Source organism: Chenopodium quinoa, unplaced genomic scaffold (assembly GCF_001683475.1).
Source record: "Chenopodium quinoa cultivar QQ74 unplaced genomic scaffold, ASM168347v1, whole genome shotgun sequence".
In the NCBI taxonomy this organism is placed as follows: domain Eukaryota; kingdom Viridiplantae; phylum Streptophyta; class Magnoliopsida; order Caryophyllales; family Amaranthaceae; genus Chenopodium; species Chenopodium quinoa.
In genome coordinates, this window is record NW_018742684.1 from 1588714 (window position 1) to 1613141 (window position 24428).

Consider the following 24428-nt stretch of genomic DNA (forward strand, 5'->3'; position numbering starts at 1 on the left):
TCGGGTCAACAGGTCGGGTTCGGGTCAGATTTCGGGTCGATTTCGGGTTATGCTTAGAAACTATTAAAAATAGTGTAAAACTTAATATTATTACGAAATATGAAATTTGGGTCAAATCGGGTCGAATTCGGGTTGTTCGGGTTCGGTTCAGGTCGGGTTCGGGTCTCTCTCAGTAACTTCGGTTCGGGTCGGGTTTTCGTGTCGGGTCAGGGTTTGCCAGCCCTAATCGTGGTATGTTTATTTAAAGTTATGGATGATGCACGCACTATTTTTATACTACGTATATGTATGTAAACTTGTACTGAATTGAAATCATTCTAGTTTTGTAGGTAATGTTATATCGTTGTATGGAAACTTAAATGGATCTCTCTCGATATATTTGATACTCTTAGTAGAATTCCATAGAAAAATCATTAAGTATATCTTCAATCATAAACTAATTTAAAAGTTAGTTATTTTTAAGTAGATATAAGCTTGAGTTGAGCTTGGACCTCGCTCTTGTCTTAAATTCTTAACAGATAAGGCAAACCAACTATTTCAACAACTTCAAAGTAACTTGAGGCCAGGGTATAGAGGATTAAGGAGTATATGATGCAACCTCAAATTGCCTATTGTAAAACTTAGGGCCTGTTCTCTTACGTTGAAATTCAGTTCAGTTCAGTTCAGTTCAGCTTAGTCTAGTTCAGTTCAGTTCAGTTCAATTCAGCTCAGTTCAGTTCAGTTCACTTCAGTTTAGTTCAGTTCAGCTTCTAATTTCCTTCTCTTATAAAATATTCATTTCAGTTCAGTTCAGTTCAGTTCAGTTCAGTTCAATTCAGCTCAATTCAGTTCAGTTCAGCTGAGTTCAGTCAATGAGAACATGCCCTTAAAAGAAAAGGAAAAAAAAATGGAAAAAAGAAAAGCAAACGTAATTACGTAACACTAGACATTTAGACAAAGCCAACAATCAACATTAGATAGTTCAGCTTTAGCACTTGTTGTTAAGAGAATACTTGAGATTAGCTTTACAATTAGATCATCTCTAATACAAATGTTAAAAACTAGTTTCATTCATCAATCAAAGTTTAATATGACATGAAATTAATGTAAGAGTTATTACGGAGTATTATTTTTGGGTGTAAACTGTAAAGATCCTCAGTAACAAATAATGTACAAGAGATTCATCTAGTTTTAAAAACCACTTTTTAAAAATTTAATCAACTAATTTATCATTAAACATCTAGAATAATAATATGAGTACTGGTTTTAACTTCTTAAACACGAACTCCTAACCATTTAACATTTTCTTATTTCAAATATCTTGTTTTTCTTTATGAGACAAAAGACATAAGGTTAAAATTGATGAATTCAAAATTTGAAAAAATCACTTTTTTTACAGTCAAGATGACCCGATAAATGGGGTTAACACATTTCAACATTCTTGTTTTTTTAGTGACTGATCGATGAGACTTGTTTTGGTATTTTTGTTTTCACTCACTAATCATCAAAGAAATTTCGCCTTTTCTTGCTTGAAGTTAACAAGTGGACTATTTAATCAGCAAAGTCTTAATAATATAATGCTGACTAATTCAACACGGACTAGTAGTTTTGAACGTTTCAAAGTCATTAACATATTTAAATATTTCTTGATTAATTAATTAATTAATTACACTCCAAAATATTGGAATTTTATACACAGAATGTAGGCCTACTCTAGTCACAAGTCTCCAGTGACTAGTACATAAGTACAAATAAATGTGTAGTGTTGCCATGACATGTACGTCTTTGCAGTTCAAAGGGATCGTGACATTTTAGACTAGGTCTTTCATATTCTATTAATCTATTCGTTGTTCGAATTAAATAAATTATTAATAAATAAGGTACTAAAAATCACAAATAAAGGTGAGAAATTTGAACATGTGATGACATATTATTCTACATAAGCTTTCAATCTTTTTTTTTGAAAAACATAAGCTTTCAATCTTAGTGTCTGTTTTCTTCAGCATTTTTTTTTAGTTTTATTTAGTTCACTTCAGCTCTAATCAATTCAGTTCAGTTCAATTCCTAATTTTCTTCTCTTATAAAATATTCAGTTCAGTTCAGCTCCAATTACTTCAGTTAGTTCAGTTCAGCTTCAATTACTTCAGTTAGTTCAGTTCAGCTCAGTTCAGTAAATCAGAATAGGTCCTTAGTCACTAGATTAAGCTAATAGTTCTTTACATAATTAGGGCTTTCTAAGCTCAAAATATGTTTATTAATCATGTATATATGTTATATATGACACATATAGTAACAAGCAAAAATCATGTTATGTATGACATCAAGTAAGGGGCCATCAAGTCTAGCTCATGCTCTAACAAACTTAGCTTGGAACGGTTCAAGCGAAAATCATATTATATATATTATATATGACACATAGTAGCAAGCTTGCATGACATGACACAAACCCGACATAACATTTAATTTGAAGATAATTAGATTGATCTTTAATGTGTAGTATGTCGACTTAAAAATCTGCTTGACAATCAAGTTGTAACAAGCTAAGCAAGTTGATTGTTTTTGGCAAACCCTTGATTGTTTATAGAATGAGTTGTATACTATTGAAAGTAATGATTTTAGCAAGACTGAAGTTGCAAGATAAGTTATATGATAAGCGTTAATTAATAGAGTATGAAGATAGGATGGCCGACTAGGCTATTAGATGAGATATCAAATTTGATATTGATTTTGAATAGTTGATCTAAACAGCTAGTTAGTTTTGGCCACTCATCCTCATCAATTGGCATATTATAAGAATGGGGCCTTGATAATAATTAGTGAAGGAACTTTTCTAATACTAAATGTATGTGTTTACTTTTCTAAAATGGTTGTATTTATTAAGAGTACAAGCAAGTTGCGAGGTGTATTCTCTCAAAGAAGAAATTATACAAGGATATTTGATGGTACGGGAAATAATTTCCAACCTTAAACGGGTCCGAGCCCTAATACATACTCTCTTTGATCCTATTTGTTGTCTTGTTGATTGTGTTTGGAAATTTTTTGTTAGAGAAAGTGGTCAAAAACGTAACCAGCAAATAAGAATGGAGGGAGTACTTATGAACCCTAATAGTAGAAGGTTGAATCTCAAATCAGATTCAAGATAGCTTAAGACGTAATATTGACCATTTGACCTATTACATACGAAGCACTTTCTCCTTTTCGTAAGACTTAACTTTTGTACAATTTGCATACTCTAATTTGACCATTGCTATTGATTTATACTTGAATGAAAACATAGTCATGTACGATTTTATATCATTTCTCTTAGAATATACTTTCAAAATATCAATTTTATAATTTTTATTTATTGGAAATTAAAGACATTCATGAATGAATTATGCATTGATAAATATAATAAAAATATGGAAAATGATATACATAAAAAGGAGATAATATGAAAAGATTAATATTAATTACACCGATTTGTGCGTGATTTTAACATGAATTCCCAACTTAATTCCATTTTAGGAAGTATATTTAATGCTTAAACATAGCCTTAAGGGCTACATATATCATTACCCTAAAAATATAATCATTGCAAACTTTAATAGAATAAAAAAACACACACCTGTATATTCTTCTTGGGAGGGCTTTTTGGTTTTCTTCTTGGGAGGGCTTTTTGGTTTCCTCTAAGATTTCCCTTTGGAAGGGTTTTATCTAGCCTCCATTGCTAAATTATTTTTTGCAAATGTTTTCCTTCACTCTTCTCCTTTTTTCTCTTTTTCTTTCTCTTTCATCTCTTTTCTTCTGATCTCAATTGTAAATTTTTGTAGGTTCCACCGGTGGTAAGCCCAAAAAAACTTTTTAATTGTTTTCTATAAATAAATCCCATCTTTATGATAGTGTTATTCAATTAGGCTTATTTTTTTTGTTTGTACGTGTGCTAAAGGTTTAGGGTTTCATCGACTCCGAAAGTATCTAGAAGGCTATATGAGTTTTTTTAACCCAAACACCTACTCATCCGTGGATCTCAAGCCGTATTAATACTAACTCGATCACATATTGTATTGTTTTGGATGAAATTTTTTATTAAGGCGATCATTGATCAAATCTGCGATGTAACTAGTACTAAGGTGATTTGTATTTGTGTTGGAATTTTAGATTTCCTAGAAATTGTTTGTAATTGCCGTTGGGGCTATCTTTCATTAATGAAATCCTTTCTCTTCTCGTAAAGTATAGATATAGATACGGAAAAGTAATTGAAAATTCCCTCAAAAAAAGATTTTGATATAGTATAGAGTAATACGTAGTACTTCCTCCGTGTTTCAATAAGTGTTACACTTCCTTTTTGGAAAATTCTACATTTAAATATTATATCTCTCCTCTTATAGTCCTCACCTTAACCTACTATTAATTTTTTATATTATTATATATTTCCTCTCACATTCATTACTTTTAAATAAGCTATTAATAATTAACCCCCATTTATAATTTTTTAATACCTCAACTACCCCATTTACCTCTAATTTTCCTTAAGTCATTAAATTACCTAAAACTATATACTAGTCAAACTGTAACACTTGTTAAAACAGGAGGGAGTAAATACATTGCTCCCTCCGTGTTTTTTTAAGTGTTACACTTTCCATTTTCGACCGTGTTTTTTAAGTGTTACACTTCCTTTTTTGGCAAAAAGTTACATTAAAATATTATATCTTTCTCCTCTCTTGGTCCACACTCAAAACCCACTACTATTTTTTAATTATATTTTTTATCTCACATCTATTACTTTTCAATAAACTATTAACCCCACTATCTTTCTTTTACAATTTTTTAATACTCCAACTACCCAATTACCTCTTATTATATTTAAGTCAATTAATTTGCCTAAAACTATATGCCGGTCAAAGTGTAACACTTAAAAAAACACGGAGAGAGTATGACAAATTAATAGGTAGCTAATGGGTTTGGTCTTATATGGGCTTAACATAACATGTCACATATTAATATGGGCCTAAATCAAGTACAACCTTGTAGTTGGACCATATGAGTCAGTCCATATAACTAAATGGGCTAAATCCAAACATGAAATCCAAAAAAATGGAAAAAAGCGCGAACGGAAAAGCGTGGTTGTGAAATGTGACTAGGTCACGTTGAATAACTTCTAGTACGGCAATCCCCAATCCCCACCCTACACCACCACTACTCGCAAATCTGCGTTTATCTCGTTTCTAAATTCATCTTCCCCTTTTTCTTTAGACGTTTTTTCTTTCCTAAAGTCTTAACACATTTACAATCTTCTTCATTCAAATTATTATCAATTATGGCTTCTTCTGTTTCTGCTGCTCATGCTCTCAAGAGGATCCCTCGCATCAAATTCCCGAAACGTCATCCTAAACCTTCTTCTTCTGGTTTTTTTCTTTCTCTTTCTCTCTTTTTTTTTTTTTTTTTTTTAACTATTTAATTTTATTTGCGTGATTTACTGTTTTTTTTTTTTAAAAATGTTTATAGAGATGATTTTTTGTGTATTACATTTGTGTTGCTTGTTTGTTGATGGATTAGACGTGATTTTTTTTTAAAAAATTATTTTGTGTAATTAGGCTTGTAATTGTGTGATTTTGTGCGTAATTAGAAATTTTGGGGGTTATCTTTCCAAAAAAATAAAAATAAAAATTTTGGGGTTGAGTTTTAATTTCTTTTGGGTTTTTGTTAAATTCTTGATTAGCACATTAATCTTAATTTGTTGATGATAAGAGAACATTAATTGGTAATTTTTGTGGAGTTTTGTTAGATGGTTGAAGATTAATGTTAGATTTATAGATTTGTTGCTCATGTTTGTAGGCCAAGTAATGTTGATGGATCTATAGTTTTATGTTAAAAATAGGACTTTTTGTTGCTTAAGATTTAGTCATGTTGTATAGGCTTATGTTGCACCAAAAGGGAAACAAGCAACCCAAATGCCAAATTGGGGATTTGTAGATATATGGTATTGCAATTCTCAAACGATTACAAAACAAGGAATCATTAATATTGAAACAATGTGTCGTTAATTTTGCCTCAAGCACTAGAATTCTATTTTTCCATTATTAACGTCGAGATAAATTTTAGGGGACTTGGTTCATATGGTCGACCTCACTCGTTGGGACTAAGACTTTGGTGGTGGTGGTGTTGTTTCTGTTGTGGATTTAATTTGACTTGGTTCATATAGTCAACCTCATTCTTTGGGACTAAGACTTTGGTTGTGGTGGTGGTGGTGTTGTTGCTATTGTGGATTTCATTTGATTTTATTTTAAGGGATTGTAAAGGGAAAATTCAATTTTAGATTTGAATTTCCATGAGGAAAGTACTCTTTGGTTATTTAAAGAAGACATTTCCGCAAATATTGCCAAAGGGCGAATTTAAAGCTTGAATAGAAATATACCTTTTAAGACTTACCTTGCATTGAAGTTTAGCAAATATAGTTACTCTCTACATTTTGTTTCACTTGCACCATTTCAATTTAGGGGACTTGGTTCATACAATCGATCTTATTCTTTGGGACTGAGGCTTAGGTGGTGGTGTTGACGTGTTGTGGATTTAATTCGAATTTATTCAAAGGGATTATTAAGAGGAAAGGTCATTTAGATTTGAATTTCCATGAGGGAAGTACTCTTGGGTTATTTAGGGAAGATATTTCCCACAAGTTTCACTGAAGGATGAATTTTAAGCTTGAATAGAAACATGAATTTTGAGATTTCCCGTACATTAAAGTTTGGCAAATATAGTTACTCTTTACATCCCATTTTACTTGCATCATTTCAATTTGCACATTTTTTAGGAAAGGGAATTTGGGGAGAAAAAAAAAAGTGGATCAATTTGGGACCCAACTTAGTGAAGAAAAAAGAGAGGAAAGTTATAAATAGAGGTGTTTTTTTTTTTTTTTTTTTTTTTTTGGGGGGGGGGGGGGGCATGTAACTTGAAACATTCTAAAATGGATGATGGGGCTTGTAAATTGTGACGCGAGGATTCTTGGAGCACAAAAGTTATTTTAGTTAGAGTTATGACAAGTGGTTTGATCTGCAGTATATAAGATTTGTTTTCTTGGTTAAATGGTTTAAGAAATATTGTATGATTTTTGACTAGGCAATTGAAGACGAGGAGTGCATTTCTGTGTCTAGTGACAGTTACAGAGTTTGGTCATTGACCAGCTAGGAAGCATGGATTTTTTGTCAACTAGCTTAGTGTATTTATTTACAAGAAACATGCAGGGAACACAAATAAGGGTGTTTTTGTCTAGCTAAAACCATGTTCATATATTTCTCTTATGTTTTGGATCTATAAACATAAAATAAAGACTTACACAAAACTTGGAATCCCTCAGGAACAATACCAATGTGATTTAATAACCTTTTTTTGGAAGCTTATGCCTGATTGATGAAGTATTGACTATTGAGACAAGGAAAGTAATAAAATATTTATTGACACCTGAACTCTTACCTTTTTAAGGCAAAAGATTCAAGGCCCATCTCTATTTCTGTTTTTCAACTTTCACTCTCCAGCCTGGAATAAGTCACTCAATAGCACCAAGACTGGTTGTAAATTTTTGGCATCCACATCCATGCATTGGACATTAAGTGTCACATTTAGTGATTTACCATCAGCCATAAACAAGAAGTTTTCTCACTCTACGTATAAGTTTTACTTGTACTATACCTATGTCTATATCTGTTCTTGTGTAATCTAGTTAACAATAGTGTGGTTTAGAGAGGGAGTCACTGCCTCACTGGTAACTGTTTGCTAAGTGGAATGTTGTAAATTTCCTTGGTTTTAAAAAGTCTTACGAAAGTAATATGTCCAATATGAATGCCCCATGCACAAGTCATTAAACATGTTTATCACACGACCTTAATGCCCTTATTTTTGCCCGGGGTCAAAAGGAAGAGGGGGGTGGGGTGGGGGGAGGGTTAGGAGCTGAGATACTAAAAGGTTTTGTTTAGTGTTGGTAGTCATTTTAAGTTAATTTGAAGAGTGTAACTTTGAATCTTTGATGGGAGCTGCATTAGGCCCCGTTCTTTAGAGTTGCTTTGCTCTGCTCTACTTAAAATTAATACTTAATATTAAATTATTATAATAATAATTAATAATAATAATAAATAAATAATAATAGATAACAATAATAAATATTAAATATTGAATATTAATTATATTATTTAATATTTATTAATAATAATTGTTATTATTATTATTATTAAAAAATAATTATTAATATTTAATAATAATAATAATAAATTATTAATAATTATTAATAACAATAATAATAATAATAATAACAATAATAATTAATATTTAATAATAATAATAGTACTAATAATAATAGTAATTATACTAATAGTAATAATAATACTTATAACTAATAATATTAATTATAATAACAATAATTGATTTTTATAATAGCAGTTAAAATTAAGATAATAACTAATATTTAAATATAATACTAATTATTAATTTTTAATAATAATAATAATTAAATAATATTTAATTATAATTATAATTAATATAATAATAATTAATATTTGACTTTAAAAATTTAATGATTATAATAATAATAATGAGATAATATTAGTAGTAGTAGTAGTAATAATAATAATAATAAATATTTCTTTCAAAAAAATAATAATAATAATAATAATAATTATAATAATAGTAGTAGTAGTAGTAATAATGATGATGATGATAATAATAATAATAATAATAATAATAAAATCTGCTCGGCTCGGCTGAAATCTGCTCTGCTGAAATCTGCTCTGCTCTGCTGAAATCTGCTCTGCTGAAATCTGCTCTGCTCTGCTGAAATCTGCTCTGCCCAGAAGCTCAAAAGAACAGGGCCTTAGGCAGTTTGTTTACGTAGTGCAAAAATTTTATACCTACAAACTGTCATGGGACTTGGCAGTTCAGACACTAGCATTTAGGCCTTGACCACTGGGCCATTGCCCATTGCAATTTTTTTCTTAAAATAAAGTCTAAAGGAATCTATAAGCTGTAGTTTATCCTTGAAGTTAGTTTTTTGATCCAGTTTCCGCCTTAAGCTCTTAACCTATTTTGATGTTTGATCTATAATATCCGCCTTTACTCTCTGAATACAAGTTTCTGACTTTGCTGTTATTTATCTCAGTGATGATATTGAGAATGATTCTTCGATTAGTGCTGTCTTTCTTGCTAGCCTCTCTTTATACTTAAATCTTAGTACTAAAATCTAATCTAAGGCCGTCTACCTTGTTCCTATTGATATTGTTTGAAAGGCTGTGCTAAGCAATGGTCTGCTGGTTTAGAAAATTTTGAGGTTTGACTACTTATGTCTAGCTTAATGGCTGACTTTAAACATTTGGGTAATTATTGCTGTGTTAATTTTAACTCCTAACTTATCTTATCTGCCTTTTTTCCCCTTTCCTCTTTGCCAGAATCTTCTTCTTCATCAACAGATGATGCTTTGAAGGCATTCCTGTTGAGGTCAGCTTCCAGCAACTCCTCCTTGTCTGCCTCTGGGAAGGCTTCTGACCAGCCCAAGCGAACACCAGTATCAAGTGCTGAGATGGAAGCTATACTGGTACAGCATGTTGTCCTGAAATGAAACCTTTTTTATCTTTCAACTCCCCTTCCCTTCTGAACTCTTTGAAATCTCAACTTCATGTTTTCCTAACTACTTTGCATTCTCTTTTGCCTTCCTGTTATTTCTCTTTGCAGTTGGGTGGCTGCGTTTAATCTCACTGAAGTAGTCAATGGCTATTTCTCACAAAAACATTTTGGTGAAAAAATTGGTAAATTGGATTTTTTTTATAAGATATTGTTGCTGCTGTTTCAACCTTGGTAAAGATTAAAGAAGAGGCAGCATAGGTAGGACTGGTCAAACCAATTGGTGTATACCATACCATTTATTGATATTCCATATATTGAATGGAATTTATACTATGATTGCAATTATTTCAAATTGTGAGACTGTTAAATAATTTGCAACTTTTTGTGGTACTATGTACTGTTGATTATCATCTACGATTAAATTTCGGTTTTTCAGAACCTGAGTTCCTTTTGTTATTACTTTGGATGTGCATTAATCTGCTAACATTAGAGCTTCCTGGGAGTTAAATCTGCTATGCCTGCTACTTCCAGTTGATGTTTGGAATAATCATTAACTCCAAACAAATGATAGATTAATAGGATTATGTGGAATTGTGGATGCAATATGTATATAATTACAGGAAATATGAGAAATTGGGAATGTAGAACAATCCTTAACTTGGGTTTTTATTTATGGGTGAATAGAAGAGAAGTTGCAGTTTTTGATCTGTACAATACAAACAAGACTAAAGATTGGTCATTGGAAGCTTACTGTGTTACTTCACTACTTTCTGTTTCTGATGCCTGCTTTTCAAGCATTTCAATCATAGGCTCAAGCACAACAGACTTGGGATTTGTCATTGGTGGGCCCTTCTCTCTCCTTTCGAGCTCCTCAAGCCTGAATGTAATCAGCCTATCCCAATTCCCTCCTTCAAACAGCACTCCAGCCTTGCCATCAGTAATCCTCTGCACAATACCGCAGTACATATAGTATGGATTGTTCCGATTTTTAACAAGGGCGATCATCCCGGGCAACAACAATGGCAACTCAGGTGGTTTCGGCTTCTTTGAGGTCAAAGCCATCTTCATATCTTCACCACCTTTGTTTTCTGTCTTAGGAGGAGGTGGGTTTTTCTCAATGAATTTCTGAAGACCTTTTTCGCCTCCAGGAAATCCACCAGTTAGGCCTGAGAGCTCCTTCTCAAATGCATTTTCTGGTATAACCTCATCAATGCTTGAGTCTGCAAATGCTTTTTTATCTGATTCCTCTTCAGTACCCTCGGTTGTTTGTGGCGGGTTTTGAGCGTCTCTTTTCAGCTCCTTTTCGAGGCCTGCCTCGCCGTTGCATAAACCTCTGCCACCCAAGATTCCATAGAGATCAAATTTAGCAGTGATTGTTGGTTTACTTGAGATTGTTTTAGGACAAGAAGTTGAGATTGATCTTTGAGTTAATAATTTGATGTGATTTTGGCCTAGAAATTGTGATTTGTTAAGGAAGACACCTTGGAAGCTAGGGGGTGATAAGGAAGAAGATGCCATTGTTGCCTAATTCACTTTGCAGGAGGAGAGAGACAGAGAGAGTTGCTGTGTGTTATTCTGATTTTCTGACCACAAAATTTATGTGGGGTTTGATTCGGTCCTATCTTATTCATTTGAATGGTAGCACGAGACAAAAGACAATGGCCTTCATCTAATCGATTTCTCTATCTCCTTATTAAGGTTAAATTGTGTACGAAACCATCTCATAGTCATAGTGATAAACTTACTTTAATGACTTTAACTCCGTAATTTTTTAGTGACTAGAAAGTAATTACTTTTATACGGAATACTTCTTATAGGGCTAAGTTTAAATGTTCTCTTTAACTTTGTTTGAAATATTAGACCTAAAATTTAGTGGTTGATGATAATATATCTGCTATTTTTTTTTGGATATAATTAAGGTCAAATTTTAATTAATATTTGTTGACATGTAAAATCACAAATCAACTATTTGTGGACACAAACCATTTGATATTGCTACATTGAATCAAATCAACTTTAAACTGGTAGGTTTATTGTTACAAGTAATAATCATCCTGCCCCAAAGCCAGTATCTAGTGGCCAAGCCCAAACAAGTGATCATGGAGGAAATTGTTTAGGAGTTGTTTTTTTTTGTAAAAATAATAATAATAATAATAATAATAATAATAATAATAATAGTCAAAGTCAATACTCCATATATGAATAGTGAAAAGAAGAAATATCAAACGGGTAAATTATTTAGGAATGGAGGGAGTATGTCGTTGCTTATATATATATATATATATATATATATATATATATATATATATATATATATATATATATATATATATATATATATATATATATATATATATATATATATATATATATATATATATATTTTGATATTATTATTGAATGATCGATTTTGGACGTAGATTGATCTTATCAATAAGGGTCATGTCCCATTAAAGACAATATCTACTCCCTCTGTTCCTGAAAGTTCGTTCGACTCACTTTGCAATTACACGGTCTCCAATAAATATCTTTGACAATGAATAACTCCAGTTGTGTATAATTTAAAAATATATACAAAAAAATTGATATTTAGATTATTTATAATGAGAGGAATCTAATAAGATCTTACACGGTGAATTATTACTATTGTATATCTTGTAACATGTGGTCAAAGTTATTTTATTTTAACCACATGGATAGTAAGTGAGTTAAAATATCATAAACGAAGGTAGTATTAAGGATTCTATAAGATTGATCATGAGTTTTGACCTTATTATCATTAGACCTGGTTATTGGACGGGCTGGTGTGGGTCGGATAAAAAAGGGTCATGTCCATTATTTTTACATTATCTATTTTTTTATCAATTAATTTGAAAAAAAACATTATAACCCTATATTGACCCTACCCAATAAGGGGCTTGTCCTTTAAAAACCCTGTCCATTAAAAACTCTTTAAACTTGACTCTGACCCTATTATCATTGAAGTACCTTACTCAATAACCGGCTCTAATCATCATAGGACTACGCTATTTAACAACCAGGTCTAGTTACAAGCTTAAAACGACGAGTACAATTTTGTTCCCCGAGTCCAATTGAATTACGAAAAACGCCAGCAATTCAGGTGGAGGGTAAAACGGTAATTACAACAGGCAAATTCGGCAATTGTTTTCCGAGTACAACAACATTAACGAACAGTTCATTGGATATAATCATCACAATAAAATGATAATGATTTGTTAAAAATAAGACGTATTCTTCTACCATTGGTCAATCTCATATTTTTAATTCTTAAACCAGCATTAAACACAACAAAAAAAACCACGAACTCAAACCCCCTTTCCCTTTCTTCAATCTCTCCCCTCAATCGCCAACCCCCTTCGCTCCAATCTCCATTAACAAGGTACTTCCTTTTTTCTTGTATTTTTTATGCTGAATGAATTTGCTTTTGCTTGATTAAGTACTTGAATTTTTCTGGGAATCTTGCAAAATTTGCACTTTGTTATTGATTTAGCTTGTGATTTAATTTCTGTATTTGCTACTAATAAATTTTCGAATAAGTTGACGATGTCAAGATTATGATCAATTATGTATACGATTTTTGTCTTTTTTGGGTTAATTGATTCGAATTTAATTTGGGGTTATGATGGAGTTAAGTTCAATTTCAGTATTGTAATGGATTATTCAAAGTATGGAGTTTTTTTTTTTATTTTTTTATTTTAGGGTTTAGGATGATGTATATGGAAATATGACTTTTGATTGGGGTTTTTTTTTGAGCTGATTAATTAACGCCTTCTGTGTTAGTATAGTTCAAATTTGGATTTTTTTTCAAGTTTTTGTAAAGTGGGTGAGGATTTTGAGCAATTTAGTTGAGAATGCTAAAAAGTATGTTCTTGATTATTGGGTAATTAGCTGGATCAAGGGCTACTTTTTATAAGCTGTTAATTTTAGGCAATTGAAACTCTTGTCGGGGTTTTGGAGTGAGGATAGATGATTGAGGCTACTTAGGATTGAGCAGGAATTATTTATTGCCAAGAGATGTCGTTTTACCATCCAATGTGGCTGCTTATGGTTTTTAGTAATGGAACTGTTGTTGAAATTGCTGCTGTGGTTGATAATTTTGCAATGATCTAGTATTTCAAACTGCTCATAAATCATTGCAAACTTCATCAACTGATAGACATGCCAAATTATCGATTACCAGAACTAGTATTTATATGCCTAGTGTTATTAACTTATTACTACGGGTAAGATACTCTACATCCAACTTCTAGTCACTTAATATGGCCAATAAGAAAGAATTCAAGGATTTTGATAGACCAAAGCTTTGTTTTCAGATGAATGGAGTCTTATTTCCTCTGGGAAATCCATCTGTGATTTTGATTTGGCTAAATTGCTAGATAGTTTACTATATTGTTCACTAGTGTGTCATTTGAAGACTGCATTAGCTTTGAGGAAAAATATTGGCTTACTAATTGGTGCCAATTTATTCCTCTTATTTTATTTTAAACTTGCATACATAATTATTTTCTTCATATAGTTTAAGTTGCCTGTAATCCTGTATTAGTGTATTACATTAATCCTTGGGAACTTCTCATAGGAGTGCCAGTAGCTATAGTTTTCCTCTTCTCCCACATGCCTTTTAAGAGCTTTACATCATTATTCTATAATTTGTTTTACTTTCATGAAATTGCAAAAACACTTTGTTTCTTAGATGGTTTTATTTATTTATTTTTATTTTTTTTTTTTGGGGGGGGGGGGGTGTATTATTGTAATTGTTTAGTACTTTGTTGATCGCTTAATGTTTTCAGTATGTGAACTGTGTTTGGCATCAGTTTGCAGTTAGATCTTCAGTCACAGTTATAGGTTTTCACAAAGAGTAATATTTCTTACTTTGTTTTGATGTGGGAAGGGAGGTTATGGGATCAAGCTCCCTGGTTTGGATAATTGGATGTCAGATTAGGGAAACAGAGGCTAATTATAGGCTTCCTTCTTTCTTAACTTCTTAATGAACTTTCAAAGTTGAAAATTTTCCTCTCTCCTTGCTTCTCTTCCCTATTTTCCTCCCCGAATAAATTCTAAGAAAAGCGGAAAACGAACATATTTTTGATAAGTGTATAAAATGTGTAGAGATTCACTTCGTATTAAGCAATTAGGATAGCTAATATCAGAAATACCAAAAGTAGAGAGTAGAATAATTGCAATGCAAATAGTTGGAATATTATATGTGCATTTTTTTTTATATTATAAGATGAAATGAAGCAAACATGGCACTTATTGTCCAGGGTCATTTAGATCGAGTGAAAAAGAGTTAATTTAATGTCAAATAATTCATTGTTATAAACTTATAATGATATTTATTGTTGGTGGTGTCTGGTGTTTGGTTTGGTGAAAGGTGAGTAATGCCTTAGAAAATTGATTGGAATGAATCTACATTTTGAAATAAGCTAATAAGTGGAGTATATTGAACAAGATTTGCATTAAAAGTTGCCCAATTACACCTTTAAATAACGATTATTTACCTTATGCCAACCTTTTAGAATAATATGGTTCCATGTCTGTACATGTGAAAAGCAAATTACTAATCTTGAACTTCTGCTTTATTATTACACATGCAAAATTTGCAATTGCTCCTGTTCAATATGCTGTTGGCTATATCCTTCAACTATGTGCTGATTATAGCCAATGTTTTGTTCTTATTTGCTTGAAGGATTATACTAATGACTACAACCTTCCTCAGTGTGTTCACTGTGTTGTTTAAATTTTGCAGCCAATTTGCAAAATAGGAATTTCATTGATGGGTGATGGTCCTAGAACTATAGAGATCATACCAGATTATTTTGAGGCTTCAGCTTCCGCTTCCGCAGATTCTCCCCTACCCAGAAGTTCAGATACCTCAGTATCTGGTGAAGATTCTCCTCATACATCAACATCTGGCACAACATCTCATTTAGATAGACATTCATTTTTCTCAAATACAACTGTCAACAGTGCCTCCAGGTACCTTTATTAGTTGAAAAGAAAAGTCTAATAGTGAAGTAATTTATTAGTTGATTCTCACCATTATTTTTCTTTCCTTTGACTTCAGCATAGTTCAGAATCGTTCATTTTCTAGGAACAAGTTGAAAACTGCTTCATTCATGTTGAGGTTATTTAGTTTGAAGGGACTACGAAATATCACTGGTCTTAATGGTGAAGAAAAGGTATTTGCAGTTAACTTTGCTTACTCGATCCCCTTTATATTTGTAATAAGAATGTAAATGTGACTTTTTTCTGTCTCTAACTCACAGGTTGAGCTGAGTGCTGTAGAACTAGAATCCCTTCGGTCAGAACTTGCTGATGTAGAAGAAAGAGAGGCTCATTTCAAAGCACAGTAAGAAATGCTTATCTCTTCCACTTGTATACATGCATTGAACTAGCCAGCTACTTGTACTCTTTCATTTACATGTTCCCGCTAATGTAGGTTGGAACATCTTGATGAAATCTTGCGGCGGGCTCGACTATCAGGATACTTAAATATGAGAACAGTAGGGTTCTATTTGTAATCTTTCAGCATTTGGACCAACTTCAATACTATGTTGCTTGAATTTGATGCATTATTTTTGAATTCTTTAGCGATGGGCGGCACTACCTGGCGAGCTACCTCCTATTGATGATTGTGATGTCGATGACTGGGTTCCTCGCTTTACAGTCCTGCAAGGATCATGCATCTTCTTTTACTTGTCTTCTACAGGTATTTGATTTCTTGGTCCATATTCTTCGAATGTTCATTTCAGGTGACATGTTTAATGACTGGAACTGTATTATTCATTTCAATCATTTGTGATGGTATCTTTGACTCGATAACATATTTCCTAGATGTGTTGTGTTAAAAAGTCACATGTTTGTTTTGTAATGGACTTTTTCTTGAGGAATGAGGAAGGTGGGTACATTTGTCAAAGTGTGTTATTGCCTTATTTGTATGCTTGTTTGAATGGGGTGTCAATGTATTCAAATTTTGATAGCATTTGAATTTATTACTAATAATCTAATAAAGCTGCTGCAGATTTGAGTCCTCAGGATTCAGCTCTTCTCTCCGACATTGATGAAGTAGGTTCATTGCCATGCATAGTTCGAGAAGGTGAAGAAATTTGGCACTGCTTTTACATTGTTACACGTTATGGACTCAGAATTGAATGTTCTAGCGATTCTGAGATACAGGTAAATCCAGTAGCTACTGCTTCACTTTTTTGTATGTGATTTGCTGTTAAAGATGTCCTTCTTATCTGGGGCAGATTTACTTCATTTTGTCACTTGTTAATTGCTTATGTTAAACTAATAAATCTTAAATGAACGGACATTATTGAGTTTGTGTGAAATTTCATGTTATTGTAGTATTACGTACTACCTCTGTTATATTAAGTTTACACACAACTTTGATCATACTCCGTACAAAGCATTTTTATTCTCTATAAGTAAATGTTTTACAAAAAAATGATAACTTGAATTTATTTATCGAGACTAACCTAAACCTAACAATCTCATATGACTGATTTGTATATGAATCGCTGTAGAAGGACAAAGTGAGTATACTAAAAAAAAAATTGATGGATTATAATTGAGGGGTCATAGACTGTTTACTTGAACACAATTGTTCATGTTTTAGCTTTTTAAAGAAAATTTATCATGTTTTTGATCCAAATGAGGTGTCAACTTTCCATACCCTCATTTCAATGTCGAGGATCCTACACTGATTTTGAGGTGAAATATAAAGTCCCAAGTGAAACAGATGATCAACTCCATATGTCTTTGTTGTATGTATTCATGTTCAGCAGGAAGAAGAAGATGAAATGACCTTTTTTGTTAGAGTTCTATGTCCTTAACCGTGGTTGCATGTATTTCAAGTGTAACTGTTCTTGATCATTAGTTTTGATACTTGGATTGTAACTTTATTGCACAGGTTGATTCTTGGTTAAGAGCATTACGAACAGAGTGCAAGCTTGGACCTGATAAAACTGACCCCGGTGATCAAAATTGTGAAAGCAACGTTCAGCAATGTATATAGCTAGAAAGATAAGGTTATTGAGAATCTGAGTTTGATGTGCAGAAATTAATTATTGTGCTTGTAAATATAACCACATTCAAGGTAAATAAAATAAGGGTAATTTCAGGTTTGCTAATTGACAGATCGGACTTTTTTCTTTACCAGTTTTACCTTGTATTTCAGACACCATTGTTCACCACTTCAATTTGAGCTCCCGTCGAATTTCCCCTCCTGGAAACTTCTGATCAGTGGACTTGGCCTTGGCCATTAAATAAACACTTGTGCCCATCCTGGTTCCCTGTCGTGACTGTTAGTCTGTTACTGTCTTACCCTCGCTAGTTACTGTCAAATTAACTGGACATTTTTATTGACAGTTAGTTCCAGTTTGTTTTGATCAAACGACTGATTTGTTTCCATATAAATCATGCCCTTATCATCAATTCCTTGAGAATTCCATTCTTACGAACGTTTTTTCAAACGAGGATACGTAATGTGAAGTAGTTTTACAAAGTCCGTAGTTGTTTGGGGAAGTGTCTTGCTTGTAAGTAGGATGATGACTTAGATACTTAACTTGTCAGCATTGGAGTATAATTAGGCTGTGAAGCAGTGTACGTAGAGTAAACTCAACACTATTACAAGGCCCACGTGATTTGTGGAGCTTTGCTGGTGGGGCGTTTATTGCTAATTGATATATCGACGTTGTCGTATATGTGATCCATGAAATAGTATTTGCAACTTTCTAACGAATTTACATGTATTGAAGTTTGGATGATTTGTGATGATGAACTCATTGTTATTTGAAGTTGAAGTTCTAGTACTTATTTGTGACTATTTTACATGTAAATAATTTACTCAAACAAATCATACATGATAAATATGATGATATCATGTCTACAATCCATATGGTTTTGTGATTTGCTAAATGTCTTTTCTATTTTATGATGTAAGTTTTTTTTTTTTTTTTTTTCTTGACTCCTACTATGGTTGTTATTTTGTTACTTTTAATTGGCTATAGTGAAGGTTGTGGCTATGAGCCTATGAGTAAAAGAGGAGAAACGGAAGGGAAGGAGCAGAGAGTGAGGTGGAAGAAATAAGGTGGGTTGGTTGTTGTTGGTTGTTGGGGGGGGGGGGGAGTTGGCGATGGTTAGTGTGGGCAAGATCGCAAGAGATGGAAGGGCCCAAGGTGGGCCAAGTGTAGCTAGTCCACCTAGTTGGTCGGTATAAGAAAGAAGAAATGGAGAGGAGAAGAAATGTACAATGACAAAATTGAACAAGACATGGCGTATTTATCAATTTATGAGAGACATGATTAAAGATTGTAAACTCATGTCTACGTTTAGACTTTCCTTGCATTCCTCACACTCCTAATTCATTATTAATTTTAATATCTCCTTTAAATGTTGTAAAGCAAATGCTTTGTATATTTTATAAGCAATGACATCCATATCCAGATCCATGATGTGATGAATACGGATTTAGTTTTGAACCAAGTATAAAATCGAATATAATCACAGATATAAATCCAAAAGCTTGAATATTTGGACCTCATCAAAGTCGATACAAATACTGATCCACTTCAATAACTACAAATACTACACTACTTATCCAATACGATAATAATATCAGTTTAATTACTCGACAGTCGACTCATACAACAACCCCAATTGACCTAACTTCATCAACAATACACCTTGATGAGACCTAGATTAGACATGTCTCACACACTTAAAGCAAATGTATGATTCCTAATCAAAAACCTAAACAAGGCAAGTAAAGAAAAAAAGCAAACAAAACAAAGCAAAGCAAAAGCATTGTTATTTGAATCTTTTGTAAAAAAAACAAAAAGACCTTGTTATTTTAACAACAAAAAAAGCATTTCTAAATCTCCAACAGTAAAAAGTAAATAAGAAAGCATCAAAATCCTACCAACTACTTACTACTATAAAAAGAGACCCAAACAAAACCCTTAAAACATTACTACTGTTGTATCGATCTGTCAGTCTAGTAACCTCACTCTTACTATCTTCTTCTTTGTTAGAGTTTGTTTTCTCTCTCCATTGAAAAATGAGGTCCCACTTTTACAGATCTGCTTCTAAGGCTGCTCGCTCTTTCCTCTCTTCTTCTAAGAACTCCGCCTCTCGCTTCGTCCCTGGTACTCTCTCTCTCTCCTAGATCGTTGTTCAAATGTCAAGTCATTTATTTTTCAGATTCATTTGCTTGTTTTTCCGTTACATTCTTAGTTCAATATTATTATTATTACGATGGGTGTTTTCGCGCTTGTCTATGCATGATTTCAATCTGTAATATTGACTATATACGTGTTTTGATTATCATTAGTAAAGGTTGATTTTATAAACATAAATCGAGACGAGTCTAACAAGACCTTTTGTTTAATTATTATTATAAATTGCTAAAGGTTGTCGGTGTGTGAGTAGTGGGAAATGTGAATGTTGTATTTAAGAATAAACGAAGGAATTATGCTGAGTATGATTTCTAGTGTAGTAAGTATGTTTGAATTAGAATTGAGTTTAAGTTTATAGATTGGTTGCTTTTGATTGATAGTCAATTGATTGTGTTATTATGTTGTTGAAATGGAGTTTGAGATGTTAAAAAGGCTTATAAATCCTTAAATTAGGATTATTTTGATATTTAGGTTATAACAAAGACAACAATAATTAATTAAAAGGATAGAAGATTGTTTAACTTTGTTATTAGAAAAGAGGTAGATTGATAAATGAAATTGAATTTCAGAATTCATCTTTTATTTGCTTTGTCAATTGAAAATGATTTGTAAATGGATTTGGACTTCAAATGCATTATCTATGTTGCTTGCCTTGATTACAGCTTGAAGGGTATGGTTTTATAAAAGCTGTGCACTTGTACTACACAATATGAAACGATTAAGTGGGACGAGTTTGTGCTTTCTTGAGTATATTTGTTTGTTATCATACGATGGATTAAGTATTGTTTTTGAACTCGTTTTTGTGTTTGAATTGCAGAAGGACGAACTGTTGCTGCTACTGCTGCTGTATCCTTGAGAGGAAAAGCGTCTCACTTGGCTTCTCTTGGAGGAGCCAATGCATCCGGAACGTGGTTGTCCACCGCATTGGCCATCCCTGCAGCAGGTGCCCAATAGTTTACCCTTTCAATGATTTTCTTTTCATGTCTTTTCTTTCTTGTTGTTTATCTTTTCGTGTGATTGCTGAATTATTGAACCATCCGTATCTCTCAAATTTTGGGACTAAAAGTTTAATCAATAGATAATTTTGAAGGGTAATTTGTTTTTCTACTAGTAAAAAGCACTAAATGGTACTAATTTGACAACTTTATTGGGACCCCAAAAAGAATGCTTTTGACATAAAAATTGAGATGTAGAAAGACAGAAAGTACTATTTTGTGCTTAAATATGGTAAAGAAATTCAGATATGGTTTGTTGTTCATTGTGTAATGATACAATAATTTGAGAAACCAAGGCTTGGTATTTTTTTTTTCCTCCCAATTATTGTCCTGTAGAAAGTTTGTATTGTTGAAGACTAAATGAGGAATTTTTTCTTTATGTGCTGTATAGCCTGTATTACAGTTCTCTATCAGTTAATGCATGTTATGGGCCTTTGTAAATTGGAAGTTAAAACTAAGAAAGAATTACATGTCATTGACATTTTTTATTTATTTTGAGTGGGAGGTAGAGAAGCCTTGTACCTTGCTTTGTTTTAGCTTCGTGACATTCGGAATTTCTTCCATATGAAATTGTAGAAGAGCAGCCTTACCATTAGCTAAGCGTTTTAGTGGCAGCAAGCTTAAATCTTGTCTACAAAAACTAATTTTATGCTGTTTATCAATGGGGTCAAGAAGTAGTTTCTTTCTATGCTTTGTGTGATAGGTTATTTCCTGAGTTTCTGCTGATATGTACCAATGCTATTGGTGTTTCCGCTTATTTTCTCTCTCTAATATGCTATTTTCCTCACCTGTTTCGCAATGTAGCTTACTTGCTTCAGGACCAGGAAGCTTATGCTGCAGAGGTACCTGCTTAGCTTTTGCTGTATTTACTTCTTAAGATCTCTTAATTCTTGTAATTGTAATGGTTGAATTTGTATCCTGCCAAGTACTCTTCTAAATCATGAAAAGGATTTTAAGAGAGATTTCATACTGAAATGTGTGTAGATGGAGCGTACTTTCATTGCTATCAAACCTGATGGAGTACAGAGAGGGCTGGTTAGTACTTTTCCTGTGCCTTTTCTTTTTTCATTAAGTGTCTTACCATTGAAATTTGCAGTTGGGACAGCCTTTTTCGTTCTTTTTTTTACTAACACAGATTACTGTTCCAATGTTTAGATCTCAGAAATCGTAGCACGTTTTGAGCGAAAGGGTTTCAAGCTTGTTGCTATCAAAGTAGTGGTTCCCTCAAAGGATTTTGCCCAGAAGCATTATCATGATCTGTCAGAGAGGCCTTTCTTCAACGGACTCTGTGATTTTCTGAGCTCTGGCCCGGTGGTTGCTATGGTGAGAAATTAGTTAACAAATTTTTTTTTTCATGAGAGACGTGACTTCCAAATCGTTTGTGACTAACTTACTTATTTTCATAGGTTTGGGAAGGCGAGGGGGTGATTAAATACGGAAGGAAACTCATTGGAGCCACAGACCCACAGAAATCAGAACCAGGAACCATCAGAGGTGACCTTGCAGTCGTCGTTGGAAGGTATTACTACTTATGACTAATGATTCGGATGAATACTGCTTGTTGGGCACTGTTAATCTGACTTAATTTTTTGAATGTAGAAATATTATCCATGGAAGTGATGGCCCAGAAACAGCTAAGGATGAAATCAAGCTTTGGTTCAAGCCTGAGGAATTGGTCAGTTACACACACAATGCTGAGAAATGGATCTACGGAGACAACTGAAGCAATTGTAGGGGTTATTGATGTATCAAATTAACCCTGTTTTCCTTATTGCAGCTTTACTTAGGTCCCATACAATTGGGATAGAAACAAAGTTTTACGACAATAAATTATAGGCCCTGATTTCATCACATTACTTACTCATGGGATTAGATTTCTGCAATAATGTATTTCAGCTCCTTAATTTTGTTCAACCAAATACAACTTTTAGATTGAAATGTTGAGGAAAGTGAGCTGACCATGCTGTTTATCAGTTTATGTGGCTAAAAAGTTTCCTAATTTTATATTTGGCAGATCTTTGGATGTTGAACTTCCTTGGTTTGAAGGATCAGCATCACAGCATGTGTTTTATGCATCCTTGTATCACGGCAGTTCTATGTTTATATGCGTAAAGGGCTACAGCTGTTATTAAACAGAAAGAGCTTAGGTGATTATCGCCTTTGGCCTTTGGTAGGAATGCGGTATGCAACAAGCTACTGGATGTTCATTGAAACATGTGCTTTAGCAGGACTTTGGAGAGGGAATAAAATACTGCAGGACTTAAGATAGCCACTTCTCTTACGAGGACCTAATAATCGATGTCAATAAAGGGTGACTGTTTGGGTTTGGATCATCGTGTCCATGCGACCATGCCTATCCAATTTTAGGTCGTGTCAGTTTGGATTTGGTTGGATTGTTTCGAGTTATTGTCTTTGACTTTCTTGACATAATCAAGATACGGAGTACTTAATTATTTTTGTCGATATACTATTCAAAAAAATAAATTATTTTTGTTGATTTGTTCCCAAAGATGAATATTTCACTCACACAAAGAGGGAGGGATAACTCAAGTGGTTAGAGGACTTAAGGTCTGTCTCATTGACTGAACTCAGCTGAACTGAACTGAAATGAAATGAATATTTTATAAGAGAAGGAAATTAGGACCTGAACTGAACTAAATTTCAACGTATGAGAACAGACCCTTAGAACTCTCCTCCCGATTTCAAGAAATCTTGGGATTGACTTTCATCATCCGCGCCTTGTGGCTTAACAAAGATATTTTTGGATGAGAGGTTGGAGATTTGGAGTCAGCGAACTTAAGTTGTTATGAATAGAAATAAGAAAGCTATGGATGGTATTGTATCCCTACTTTTTAAAAAGTACTCTATGAGATAACTCTTATGAATAGTGTTTGGACAATGATACCCTCTAAAATGTTTATTTACTTAATTGCCTTCAATAATGTTAATTAGCTCTTTTTTAAACTCTTAAAAATGGTGTGCGGACATTAATAATCAAATATATATATATATATATATATATATATATATATATATATATTTGTTTACATATTTTTCGTTATTAATGCTACTAACAACTAATTTTGCGATGTAAGGCCAAACCGAGGAAGCTTCCCGAATATTGCTAGCTATGGCGCTCGCGAGCTGCCTAGTGTGAATAAAAAAAAGAGTGTATCATGTATTACTAAAAAATCTTAAACTATTAGATGTTTAAACTATTAATGAAATTAAGAAACTGAAACTTGTGATGATGAAAAAGTTATACTTTCTCAAATTCAGGAATTATCATAGCTAAAGAATTTCACGGTTTGACTGGACTTTTTGCATGCCCTAGGCAACAACTATAGAGGCCTATTAGAGCAACTCTAATGATAAGCTAATTGTTAAATTATTATTAGCTTGTCATGCCACTTATGATTTCAAGCTAACTCTCTTTGTAGCTATTTTGTGCCTCAATGGTTAGCTATTAGCTTGCTAATTAAATAAAATCTACTTTCTCAATCAACTTTACAAATTTAATTATTTTAATATATTAATCTCCAAAATATTTGAAAACTTTTTTCACAAGTTAATTTACATGGCCAAGTTTATTGTATTTTTTAGTTCCAACGGTCAAGCTAGTAGCTAGAGACTTTTGGAAATTACAAACAAGTCCCTACTTACA

At 32.8% G+C, this 24428-nt stretch overlaps 2 protein-coding genes across 2 annotated transcripts; one reads left to right on the top strand and one right to left on the bottom strand.

Annotated features, from left to right (window-relative positions):
- Window positions 1-10207: 10207 nt before the first annotated feature.
- On the bottom strand, window positions 10208-11184 carry LOC110722694 (NAD(P)H-quinone oxidoreductase subunit S, chloroplastic-like). The gene has a single exon (XM_021901977.1). The coding sequence runs from the start codon at window positions 11083-11085 to the stop codon at window positions 10315-10317; it is 771 nt and encodes a 256-aa protein (XP_021757669.1). The 5' UTR covers window positions 11086-11184; the 3' UTR covers window positions 10208-10314.
- Window positions 11185-12808: 1624 nt separating this feature from the next.
- Window positions 12809-22837, top strand: LOC110722512. Its single transcript, XM_021901782.1, has 16 exons — window positions 12809-12967; window positions 15335-15564; window positions 15653-15767; window positions 15855-15937; window positions 16028-16091; window positions 16180-16297; window positions 16610-16764; window positions 17504-17607; window positions 18603-18663; window positions 19649-19739; window positions 20587-20712; window positions 21569-21606; window positions 21749-21799; window positions 21920-22087; window positions 22171-22283; window positions 22364-22837. Exons 2-16 carry the CDS (start codon window positions 15362-15364, stop codon window positions 22485-22487), a joined length of 1614 nt encoding a protein of 537 aa, XP_021757474.1. The 5' UTR covers window positions 12809-12967; window positions 15335-15361; the 3' UTR covers window positions 22488-22837.
- The last annotated feature ends 1591 nt before the right edge of the window (window positions 22838-24428 follow it).